The 12,314-nt window shown below is 38.5% G+C and overlaps 1 protein-coding gene across 2 annotated transcripts in view; it reads right to left on the reverse strand.

The window, feature by feature from the left end:
- Positions 1-12,314, reverse strand: part of arhgef12a (Rho guanine nucleotide exchange factor (GEF) 12a) — a 63,450-nt gene that overhangs the window by 12,635 nt on the left and 38,501 nt on the right. For both annotated transcript variants that reach the window (XM_061719343.1, XM_061719342.1), the window contains 18 exons: positions 11,817-11,915; positions 10,632-10,681; positions 10,368-10,425; positions 10,097-10,269; positions 9,752-9,829; positions 8,880-8,999; positions 8,344-8,451; positions 7,518-7,652; positions 7,257-7,358; positions 7,011-7,121; positions 6,796-6,894; positions 5,683-5,725; positions 5,416-5,521; positions 4,308-4,445; positions 4,154-4,186; positions 2,470-2,584; positions 2,277-2,382; positions 1,989-2,192 (listed from right to left, as the gene is read on the reverse strand). In XM_061719343.1, the coding sequence (XP_061575327.1) occupies positions 1,989-2,192; positions 2,277-2,382; positions 2,470-2,584; positions 4,154-4,186; positions 4,308-4,445; positions 5,416-5,521; positions 5,683-5,725; positions 6,796-6,894; positions 7,011-7,121; positions 7,257-7,358; positions 7,518-7,652; positions 8,344-8,451; positions 8,880-8,999; positions 9,752-9,829; positions 10,097-10,269; positions 10,368-10,425; positions 10,632-10,681; positions 11,817-11,915 (1,878 nt within the window). The remainder of the gene's footprint in view (positions 1-1,988; positions 2,193-2,276; positions 2,383-2,469; positions 2,585-4,153; positions 4,187-4,307; positions 4,446-5,415; positions 5,522-5,682; positions 5,726-6,795; positions 6,895-7,010; positions 7,122-7,256; positions 7,359-7,517; positions 7,653-8,343; positions 8,452-8,879; positions 9,000-9,751; positions 9,830-10,096; positions 10,270-10,367; positions 10,426-10,631; positions 10,682-11,816; positions 11,916-12,314) is intronic.

Below are 12,314 nucleotides of genomic sequence, written 5' to 3' on the forward strand. Positions count from 1 at the left end.
TCTGCTCATTGTAAACTGATATGGCTCAGCTGAGGCTGATGCCAAAACAGACTTGGCACAGGTCGTTAGCAGAGCAGCACAAAGGCTCTCTGCTGAAATACACACCGTCTGGTGGGACCTCTCCCGTTGACTGGAGTGGGCGTGATTCACCACCGGCTTGGTGTAAATGGAACGTGGCACAGGGCTTAGATCTTAGGTGGTAAAACGTTCACCTTCTCACGACCTGCCCTGAGTAACTATAATCTTGGGCCACCCTTCAACCCTCTTTCTCCGACTTTCAATACTGAGAGCGTGCTGACCACTGTTTACTGCAGTTAACCCTGACTAGTCATAAGTACTTAACACAAACACACTTAAGGCATTGAAGTTAATTTTAATACCCTTTGCCTTCTTTATAGAATCACAAGTAAAATATATAAACAAGAAAACCTGTGCTCCCCTGATATTATCAGCACAACAGATTGTAGATATTAGTAGTTTTAGTGATCAATAGTGATCTTGGAGTATTATTATTGTTGTTTGTAAGCTGTGTTGTTGTTTTTGTTCTCAAAGCTTTAAAAGGGTGTATACACACCCAAATTGGTTTAGTTGTTATATGCGCCATCTCCTCTCAAGTCTTTCCTCTATTCAGTGGCTCAATAGCTTTAATTAAAGTGACTGAACATTTATTATTTCCCCAGGTACGTATAGAACAGGCATATACTGTATATCTTGTTGCCAAATATCATCTTAGCTGCAGTGAGACAGATACACTCAATATGTTGACATGACACTAAAAAAAATATATCAAGTTTTGCATTAGTCTGTTGAATTATGAATTAAGCAAATTGATACAGAACAGGAAATGAAACAAAAACACTAACAACATGTACCAAGCTAAATGTTCATCCAGTTTATTGTTTAACAATATTCCAATTTTCCACTGCCAGTTCAACCAAAGATTGATCTGTTGCTGCTTTGGTGTGTGGCGTAATAGAGTGAACGGAAAAGCCGAGGACTTGCAAGATGAAAGTGTGCACTTTTGCCAGCTATCATGGTGAAATCTAAAAAACTTTGGTTGGCCAATCAATTCCTTTATGTGTATGTCTAACAGACAAAAGAGAGGAGTCAAATTAAATCGCCTAAGCAAACTATATCCATAGCTTTGCTTAAGTATGCATTTAAATGTACAGTAGGAATGGGCGATATTTTACCGTTCACGATAAACCGTCAAAAAAATTCCTCACGATAAGAATTTGTCAACTCGCGGTAAAAACGATAAATTCCTGTTGATGACGTTTTTGTGTAAAGCGGATTTATAGTTCTGCGTTAAATCCACGCACAACGTAGGGGAAGGAAGGAAGGAAGGAAGGAAGGAAGGAAGGAAGGAAGGAAGGAAGGAAGGAAGGAAGGAAGGAAGGAAGGAAGGAAGGAAGGAAGGAAGGAAGGAAGGAAGGAAGGAAGGAAGGAAGGAAGGAAGGAAGGAAGGAAGGAAGGAAGGAAGGAAGGAAGGAAGGAAGGAAGGGAAAAAAGAAGGAAGGAAATGAGCCTGAAAGAAAGAAAGAAGGAAATGAGCCTGAAAGAAAGAAAGAAAGAAAGAAAGAAAGAAAGAAAGAAAGAAAAATTCCCATTGATGACGTTTAGTAGCATTTAGTATTCTTTTAGAGCAGTGTTTTGGCTCCAAAGACTGAATGTGGTGATAGATTTATAGTTACAAAGGTGGAGTTGAATTGGTATTTTTTCTATCGTCATTTTTATCGTTATCGGGATAAATGACAGAAATTATCGTGATACATTTTTTAGTCCATACCGCCCATCCCTAATGTACAGACAGTTGAACATTCGTAAATGCTCATGAAAGTGAAGATTGTTTAATTAGATTTTACTGTAATTCCTGTGTTAACCTAGCACAGGGACCATAAGGCAAGTGGTAATCTTAGGAACCATTCCTTTAACAGAACCTCCTTTGATATTTCCCTGTTATTTCATTGAATCATTTCGTAACTCACCAATATCAGTGTCTCGGCTTGTGTCAGAGTTGTTGGTGGCGTTGCTTGGAGAAGAACTGTTCACGGATAAAGAGTGTGTGAGTTCAGGACCTTCACTGGATTGGCTGCCCCTAAGACGACCAGCTTCCATGTGGTCACTAGCCCCCAATGCAGGCTGAGACAATTGTTTCTGAGGCCGGGGGCGATTGTCCACAGCTTTACTCACTGCAAACAAAGAGAAGTGTTGTCAGTTTTAAAAAGCTTAACTATGCCCTTGGTATATTGATTTATTGGAACTTCTTCAATTACCTGCTGCTGCTTCGATGCGGCTGGGCCAACGCTGAGGTCCAAGAATACTTTGAAACCTGTTTTTCTTAACTTTCTCGTCTCCTTCCTTTTCTGTTTTACTGCTTTTCTAAAGTTCATCAAACAAGCAAAGGCAAAGTGTTATATTATTGATAAAGAAGAAAAAGGCTCATGATGCAAGAAATGTATACATTACCTTCATTTTAGTGATAAAGCTGATCCGAACCCGTTTAGACTCCAAACTGCGAGGTTCCTTGACCCTCACCCCAAGGTGCTTCATGTATGTATAGATAACATACTGCATTGTAGTGCTAAATGGAAAGTGTTAACAACCGAGTCAGTTTTCTCTCAGAATTTCAGAAAAAACAAACCTAGGCAACAATGAAATCTGAAAAGCACAAGTATCCATACGGTAACTTGTACCATATGTCATAGCAGTCTTTCTCATACAATTTCTACACAAACCATCTGTGCTGTGTTCTGGCCATATGGCATTTCTAACAACACTGTCTCAATCAGTCACACTTGTGAATTATTTAATATAAATATACTGCATAAATTACATGTTTGCTTTAAGAGAGTATCTGGGTGCTTAATGTTTTAACAGTGGGGGACGTGGAAAAACCCTGAATGACACAGGTGTATGTGTCAGTATTACTAGATACAACACCAAAGAAGGTGTATGGGCTAAAGCTAAAGTCAATATAGATTTTTAACTTGTAAAAGTTCACAAATGCTCCCAAAATTTGTAGCTGTTAATTAAAGCCTTGCCACCCTTTGAAATAAATTTCTCTGAGAAATTTAAGCATTGAGGTTTTGTTTACATGAGGGAAGAATGGAGCAGGAGATTAACAGGTGGATTTGTGTGGCGTCTGCAGTAACACAGACTCTGTACCAGTCTGTGTGGCAAAGAGAGGGCTGAGCCGAAATGCATGGCTTTCTGTTTATCTACGGTATGTTCCACCATAGAAGAGAGTGAAAAATATGTTGTCTTCGTATGGCAGCTGGACCCTCCCACAGAGACAGGGTGGGAAGTTTGGTCTGGGAGCAGAGTCGCTGCTCTCCGCATTGCAACAAGCCAGCTAAAGTGGTTTGGGCATCTGCTTAGGATGCCTCCTGAACGCCTCCCTGGGGAGGTGTTTTAGGCTTGTCCAACCAGGAGAAAGCCCCAGGACATGCTGGAAGGGTTGTATTTCTCGGGTGGCCAGAGAATGCATTGGTATTACCCCAGAGGAGATGGAGGAGGAGGGCAGGGAGAGGGAGGGTTGGGCTTCTCTGCTTAGGCTGCTGCTTCCACAACCCAAACCCTGATATGTGTACGTTTATGTATGGATAGAAAATGTAACATTTACTTTCCCAGAGTATGTACTGTATAAAACATTCAGTTAGTTTACTCTTACTGTAACACAGTTCAACAAGTATCTTTTGAAGTTCAACATCATTTCCAGAACTGAAGACAACCAAGACAATAGAGCAATTTGATTTGACACTGACTAGAACAAAAAAAACTATTTTCTTGGTGTCCGTGTGTACAATTTTAGAAATACAAATCTCTTCTAAATGCGCAAACTTGAATTCAACTGGTAAAGTTATAAAATTTTGCGATCACACATATGGATTCATTTACAATCTCAAGATCTTAGTGGTTTTAGTTTGAACCCATAACTTACAATAATGCATTACTACTGTCATGATTTAGTTAGGAAAATACTCACTTAATTGACAGTTCTAGGTGTATTAAAGGTAATCAAGAAACATTGAGGCAAGAATTACTTAAAAAGAAGGGAGTAGTTGAACCCCCATAAAAAAAACCTTTAAATGTTCAAACATGTTTTTGTTTTATATCAATCAAATAAATATGACCTCTTTAGTTTTCTTACCATTTCTCTTCCTCCGTGGTCTGAGTAGTTAGCCTGAAAATAATAAAAAAAAAAAAAATTGAGTGGGTATCAATAGATATAAACATTTTTTCAAAAAATATTTGTGCATTCATGTAGCTCATGCTTGAATGCCTGTGACTCATCTGCCCCGTACAGGATATCTTCTATCTTGGTGATGATGTTTTCAGCATATGACCGTTCCCTCTCGAGGGTGACACGGTCTCTGACCCTCTCCTGGTCCAGTCTGGCCAGCTCCACTTCAGCCACTGTTAAGCCCATACTGCGCTTTTGTCTATATTTTATAAAACAAGGGAAGACATGTCTTTATTAGTTTACACAGACGAATACTGGAGAAGTTCCAGGGAATCAGCTGTCGTACATACACTGCAGCTTGTGCAAACGTTTTCACTGCAGCTGTCTACTTCCATGCTCATTATATACTAAACCCTAGGAAGTGGAAATGCTCTTAAATATTGAACATTTTTTATGGAATAGCTCAAACGTGGTTCATCACTTCACATGATGTTGAATATCAAGACTAACTGTCAGTCACTGTAGCTTGTGAGTTTCAAACCAAAAGGAAAAAAAATAAAAGGGCTTGCTGTAAAGTTTACTCACATATTGTCATATCATAGTCATTTAACTTATGGTACTGATTTGATGAAGTGAAGTTGCCTCAAATTTACAATATTACAATTCTTTAAAAATTAATTTCTTATGTTTAGGGAAAAAAACTATCGTGGTTACTTAAACTAGCCTATGACCAAGTAAAGTAAATGCTGCCGTTTTAAAAAGATGCGTCTCAGTATTGCGTATGTGATCTGGGGGAGAATTTCAGGGACGAAGGGCAGAGCAGGTAAAGGATGTGGAGCCCAACGGGACCATATGAGGAGACGGATAAATGAGCTAGACGGAGGAACTCTGAGATGATATGTTGATGTGTAAAAGTTCAGATAAGTAGAGGGGAGCGAGGCTATTCTTTAAATGTAATTCCTAAGTGGGGAGGAACACAAAGAAACTCCCTACCTATCCATATTGATAACTTTCTTTTAAGTTGATCAATACTGCATACATTTGGAGGAACTGATGAATGAGTAGAAAGCACTTTGCAGAAAATGTATGAAGCTACCAAAACAAAAAAGGGGAAAAAACTAAATTTGCTACTTTTTGTAAATCTTGTGGAAAACCACTGATATCCCAAGTTCAGGAATTAATCAGAAAATAAGAAATAAGGACAAAAATATCTGAATAACAGAATTTACCTGAAGTCCTCAAGGTTTTTCTGAATCTCAGGGAACAGGGAGTCCTGCAGTGTTTGAACATGCTGCCTGTTTATTTCCTCTGGAATTAGTTCTGTCCGCCGCCGATCTGAAAAAAGACACACACACTCTATACCAAATGTCAAGTGATGCTCTTTGTTTACAGTAGGCCAGTAAAGGAACATAAAAAGAGAAAAAAAAAAAAAACACTCCTCAAAATAACCTGTGGGAAAAGACAATATAAAGTGTGTAACAGTAGAATATACTTACCAAGATCAGAAGACACAGATTCAGGGACAGGAACTTTTAAATTCTGCAACAAAAATGAAATAGGATAAATATATTCAAATTCAGCTTCAATTTATATAAAATATGATTTATTCATTCTGATCATCAACAATTTTCTTTGGTGGATCGATCATCCATCCAGATGAATAAATTGACATCACCCCAGTGACTGGTATAAAGCCAATTAGTTGCATGCATAACACTTTACTTAAACATATAAATTAATTAGATATTTTGGCTTAAAGTATGGATTAAAGTACGTATGTTCTTTTTATCATTAGAGACTCATTACATGTTTTTTCAAATATCTGGTGCTTCAGCCTGGAGTTTATTAATAATTACAAGACATCCAACAGATTTCTGTTTTGGCTCCCCTCATTTTAACATGTGCTGTTTTGTAAATTTCCCTGGAACGAGAACGATATACTGTGACACAATAAAGCTAAACAAGGTTAAGACGTTATAATCTAAAGATGTTTTGAAACAAATTTTTTGTTTCCGATACCTGGGCTTTGGGCATCAGATGATACTGAGTACCATTCCGATACCAGTGTTACTTTTAACTTTAAATAAATGTTTTAAAAAAACAGTACTTTTTTTAATTAACATCAGATGAATAATATTATATCTACTAAATAAAGAGCAGTGAGGGTTACATTTTCCAATCTGGGAACTGCAACCTTGCATAAGAAGCATGTTTTAATTTTCCTGGTAAGATTTTCCAGCCTAAAATAAAGCGATATTACCAACATAATGCTAACGCTAGATAGCCATCTCAGTCAACTCATGTGCTACTACTTCAGGTGACTCATAAACAGGAATTTCCGAGGGTGGATAGGATAACGTCCTGTTCTGGTTTTAAGAGCAACAAAGGGCAATTGTCATTCTGTCTGTAAAAATTACATGGTATCGGATTGAGCGTTGAAGTAAATACTCACCAATACTGTTACCTTATTTTTGCCAGTATCTATGAGTAATTGTGACACTGGTATCAGTATTGGAACATCTCTATCATAATATAATCAGTGTTATACTCTGTTATACTCTGTGTGACGAATAAGTGTTTTACTTTAAGGAACATAAACATAGACTTACTGCTCCCCGGTCCATAAAGAAGGTGTGAAGGTCCATGAACACCCGTCTAGTCTCTTTGGAGTTGGTCTGCTTAAACAGGTCAGCGTAGAGGTAGCAGAGCTGAAAACAGAATAAAAGGATGACTTATAAAAAGAAACCCAACTGTAGAGGATGCCAGGTTGCATAGAAACTAAAATACAAACATTATTTAAGAAAGTGTCAACCAAGGGCCTTACCACAGGAGCAGGGTCGAACTGAGAAATGACATGATGCAGAAAGGCTGCCAGGTGGGCAGGGCGAGATTTGAGTTGTTCCATACTGTTAAAGCTGTTACACTGGCCATTTGTCTGAAACACAATCAGTAAAACAATTTCATTGATATCACCACCTGACTGAAGTTACTTTGAATATGTTTAGCAATAATATAGATGCTAGCACTGCTTGCTGGAAAACAAAACAAAGAAAAAATATTTTTTTAAAACCTGCTCATGGTCTGAATCAAAATAGTCGTCTTCAGCTCCAATAATTTGTGAGACGAGGCGAGAAGAGGAGGGACTGCTGACGGTGGTGGGAGACAGAGAGTTCTGCAGAAAGGACAGTAATAAATTGCACAATGACTTGAGCAAAACCCTTCACCTGGCACATGTTTGCACTCTGAGTATTGGTCAAATATCAGCATACGCTTGCAAATGGTGCAAAATAGATCTATATTTTAGCAGATTAAGAACAAGTTATATAGGTACCAGGTCAGTGGTATCCTCTGTCTCTGGTGAGTGGCAGGAGTTGAAACTGTTCCTGGGTGTGCTCTTTGGGCTGGGGAAGTACGACTCTCTCTGACCCTGGTTCTCTGAAGATCCGGCCCCGAACACGCGAGATATCTGAAAATTTTTGTTTTTTTTACCTTACATCAGTCTTCAAAAGAATCCCAACAAATGGAACTATCAGTCTATCACACATTTTCTGCGCTGGTGTTATCTAGATTAAGAACCCTAAAGCAAAACTTGATTTATGCTTCTCAGCAGCAACTATGTATGGGGCCAACTTCATAGTAGGTGTTTATACTTGTTTGTTGTGGTTTGTGTCACTCCGTAATTACACCACAGAATGCGAGATGGCAGTGCAAGTTCTTTTCTGCAGCGCTGTAGCTTGCAGTGTTGAACTTCCTTTTCCCTTATGTAGCTCAGATATGGTAAAGAAATCAAATGAAGCATATCTTAAGTGAGTTGCAGCTGATACAAGCTGCCCAACAGTAGCTTTTTCTGACACTACACTTTCTATCCAGCTTGAAAATGACAAAGATGTACTGGAAGATATATAGAGGGAAATGCAATGGTACTATGCAGATCAATTTCGTGTGTTGTAGTCCACATCAATCCAATATGTAGTTACATTTCTGGAGAGGTGAAGGTCAGACAATGGCTAAGGTTTCAGTGCAAGGTCTCTAGCTGGTGGACATACGTGCGTTGTTGGCACGATGTAGAACTTTAACTCATCCACAGGTAAGTTGATTCATGATCATAATGAAAAAAATATTTTTACATTGTTTTGGTTTAAACTGTAATAACTTACAGGAGTACTGTTCCATGACAGGTCTGTGCTGTTGTTTCCTTTAGGGGGAAGTGTGCGCTCTATCTCCAATATGTTACCATCATCTGCATCACCACCTGGAATAGCCTCCTGAGGATAAAGTAATAATGATAAAAAACAATATTTGATTTATTCCAATAAGCACATTCTATAAAGAAACAGTCTAGTCTCTAAGTAGAGTAGTAGTAAAGTAGATTAAATGCATTAATTTATTACTACCGTATTCTGAGGTTAATCACATGTTTTCTGCCGTGTGTATTTTCTTAAATACACACGGCAGAATAATATTTTGGTATGATGTACACAAAAAAAAAAGAGTGATATAAAATAAGCTGTCATGCAGACACAAAAGAGTGACATCCACAGACAGAACATAATCCCCTAACGGGATTTGGATTATTGTTTGTCTGGAATTATCTAATACGCTACACAAAATTATACAAACATTACTTGGATGTTTCCAGTAGATTTGTGCTTTTGGATTTCCTGCTCTGTGAGCTTAATGTTCAAGTTAGTACCTGTGTTGTCCCAGTGGCCTTAAAGAGCTGGCCCTGCAGCTGAGGAATGTGTTTTTTAGCTTCCTGGATGTCTTTCAGTAGTTTGGGGGAGGGGTTCCTGCTGTACTCCTCCTTCATGGCCTAGACAGCATGAGAGAGGAACTCAAAACAAGCACAGGAACAGCAGGTCTCTGACATCATTTTACTTTCAATTAAATAAAATGTCTTATTTGTAGAATCTGGTATGAACCTGACTGAAAAATACTGCCTCATGACAAAATAACTTAACACAGCAGTATATAAAGTAAACATGCTACTTTCCCAGGACACAAAACAATGTTCTTTTTAAAAGATTAAAAGTTGATCCTATGATTAAGAAGAGAGATACTAGGTGAATTTCCATGATACTTTTTCACAAAACATAAGCGACAATTCAGGAATTGCGCCTGCTGTCCAGGTGCAAGCGAATGTTTTTTTTCTCATGAAATGTTGTCTTGTGAGACTTCTTTTTCTGAGCGTAAGTTTCCTAGAATCTAGTCCTGTGTGACGGCTCTTCAACACAAAGATGAGGATGATCACATCTCCCAAGAAGATAGCGGGAAATATGTTTAGTTTCGGACTTCCACTACTGTTGGATACTAGTGTCTCTCAGGCATGAAAATGCTAAAAAAGTATTTCCACGATCAAAAGTTTTTTGCAACACTTGACACTTCTTCCGAGTTCTAGGTGTTTCTATTCCAGGTTTTTATTTGCAATGTTTAAGTTTTGTAACTGAAGCTCACTAACTGTAATATTCTTTTATTGTGTTTCATATACATGACGGAAGTAAGGCAGAGCAGCTGAAAGCAGCATAACAATGAAAGACAGAAGGTAATGGTCATTGTTGTGCTAACCTGCAGCTCCTGCTGCTCTTTTGAAGACATCCTTTGCAAGATGTCTGGCTTCTGGCTGCAGACACTGCTGTTTTCATCCTGAGGGGGAAAACAAAAAATAGAGGATGAAGAGCACAATGTGTCAAGGTTATGTAACTTTAGCTTTAAACTACAGCAGGAAAACAAACAAGATGGTGCCAAACATATATATGCATAATAGTGATACAATGTAGAAAGTATTTCACCACACAGAAACTTTGAAAGAGAGAATAAGACACAGAAAATCCAACACGACAAAAATAAGAGAGGAAAAGACAATACAAGGGAAACTTCTGGATCTGGAGAAATAATGTATGTCTTCAATACCCATGGTGATTGTGAGGAGGAGAGGCGGTCCTGAGGACTGTATGGCCGTTCTGCTGCTGGAGAGCTTGGAGAGGACACGCTTACACCCAACATGTCAGGCTCTCCTTCTGGCAGAGGGATCTGGGCCAGCCCCGGAGGGCGCCCCAAAACCGTGAGGGCCACATAGGAGCCCGCTACAATGAAACATCAAAAAGATTAAGCAGTCTTATCGCCAGGTTTATGATAGAATTGTGGTTTGTTGCAAAAACCAAAACCAAATGGAGAAACTAACATTTAATAAGCTTGACGACTTCAGTGTGATTAGAATGTGTAACCAGGGTCCCGTTCACCTGAAACACAACAATGCCACAATGATGACAATTAAAAGGATGAATATAGATACAACAAGAAGCAGGCCATGAAATTATCTTATATCCTTAATTGGTGAAAAAGTGTAGAAATACTGACTGACCAGAAGATGGCAGCCTACAGCCTCTGTACCAGTAGCAAAGTTACACTAGCAGTTTAAAGAAATGGCAGCAGGTGAATGCACTACCTTGATAATCCTGTCTCCTGTCTGAACACCTGCCCGCATAGCAGCCCCATCTAAAAAAAAACACAAAAGAAGAGGCACACTGGTAGTACACAAAAGGCAGGGTAACCGGGAGACAGAACAGATGGAAGATTTAAACTGATTTGGGGTGGGGGTGAAAGGAGGAGAGCAGCCATTTGGCTCCATTGTGAAGGGTTAAAGGTTACTGTAGGTGAAGCTGTTCCTATATCTGCAGGAAAAAAAAATCTATTGGCTTGACGAACCAGATGTGGCAAAGTGACTATTTTGAAAAACCATAACAGTGGTTATATTACAAGAAGGACCTGTTTCACAGCTCCACCCCAAACAAAGGGATTTAGGCACAAGACAGGTTATTAGAAGAGCCATGTCTGACTCTATCGTCAGCAGTGATATCTGGAGTTGTTTGTAAACAAAATCGAACTTAGGGTTTATAACGATAGGGATTTTTTTACGAATCCCATTGTGTCTAATAACTGGTGACTATTATTTATCTACATGTGATTGAATACTTGGATGTGGCTGCTCAGAAAAACTGCAATGTCAAGTACTGAATACATCAATTTCTGTAAGATATGACACTTTTGCTACTCAGATTACGATGATATGAAAATAACAAAAGATGTATTACAAATTATTCAGATAACAGTAAGCAGATTGCTCTTTTATTGAGACAGTAACAACAAGACGGAAGGTGGTAAGTCATGAAGGAACAGTTAAACACTGCCAAGCTTCAGTGACAGTGCAACTAAATTCCCTGATCAGTTCCTTCCTTTTCTCTTTCTCTTCACAGCTGTACAGACCAAACAGTCTTTTCTGTGGCCTGATAACAGGCTTATATCATCCTCTACAGACGCTCAGAGACAACCATGAACCACAGAAGCATCCTGTCAAAAACATTTTTATAAGTTTTATGACAGTAGAAGCTGTAGCTACAGTTAAACTACTGAGAAGGAAATGAAGTGTAATGACGAAGGTGGTGCATGTCACGGTCAGTAAAAGATTTGTGGTGATGGTCCAGATTACCATTATATATGCTAGTTCTAATCAAGAAGTCACAGCAGATTGATGTCACAACATGAAAAAGGAGGCCATGTATCCACTGTGGAAAAAAAGTCATTGTAATAACATCTGGTTCCTCTTCCTTTTAAGTTTAAGACTTAAACTTACTGTCTTTGACAAGCTGTACAAACACTGGGTTGTCACCACTGACAGTGAGCCCGAAACCATTTTCATCTTTCTGGATGATTACACATCGCTGTACCAGACCTGCAAGAGAGAAAGATAGGACAGAGAGACAAAACAGTGTTTTCACAAAGAACAGTAAGTCGCTTTGAAAGAAAACAAAAATCAAAAGTTTACTGTGTAATAGTGGAGTCAGAAGCAAATCTGCTGAAAACTCGAACTTAACCTGGTGCTTTTTTGCAAAGTTAAACATTTGAACCGACTTCAAATGTGTACATGTCATGAATATAGTAAATAAACAAAATCATATTTTGCATTTGACAACAGCTATGAACATGATCTTTTTTATATTGAGTTTCATATCCATGAACGTGAAATAAATGTATGCATTTGTCTCTCCGTATATCATAATTGCTCTAAGAAGAGAGATTTGCAGTCCACATGCGTGAGAGAGATACACAGTAGAGCTGTTAATGTAGATGA

Source organism: Cololabis saira, chromosome 4 (genome assembly GCF_033807715.1).
Source record: "Cololabis saira isolate AMF1-May2022 chromosome 4, fColSai1.1, whole genome shotgun sequence".
Taxonomy (NCBI): domain Eukaryota; kingdom Metazoa; phylum Chordata; class Actinopteri; order Beloniformes; family Belonidae; genus Cololabis; species Cololabis saira.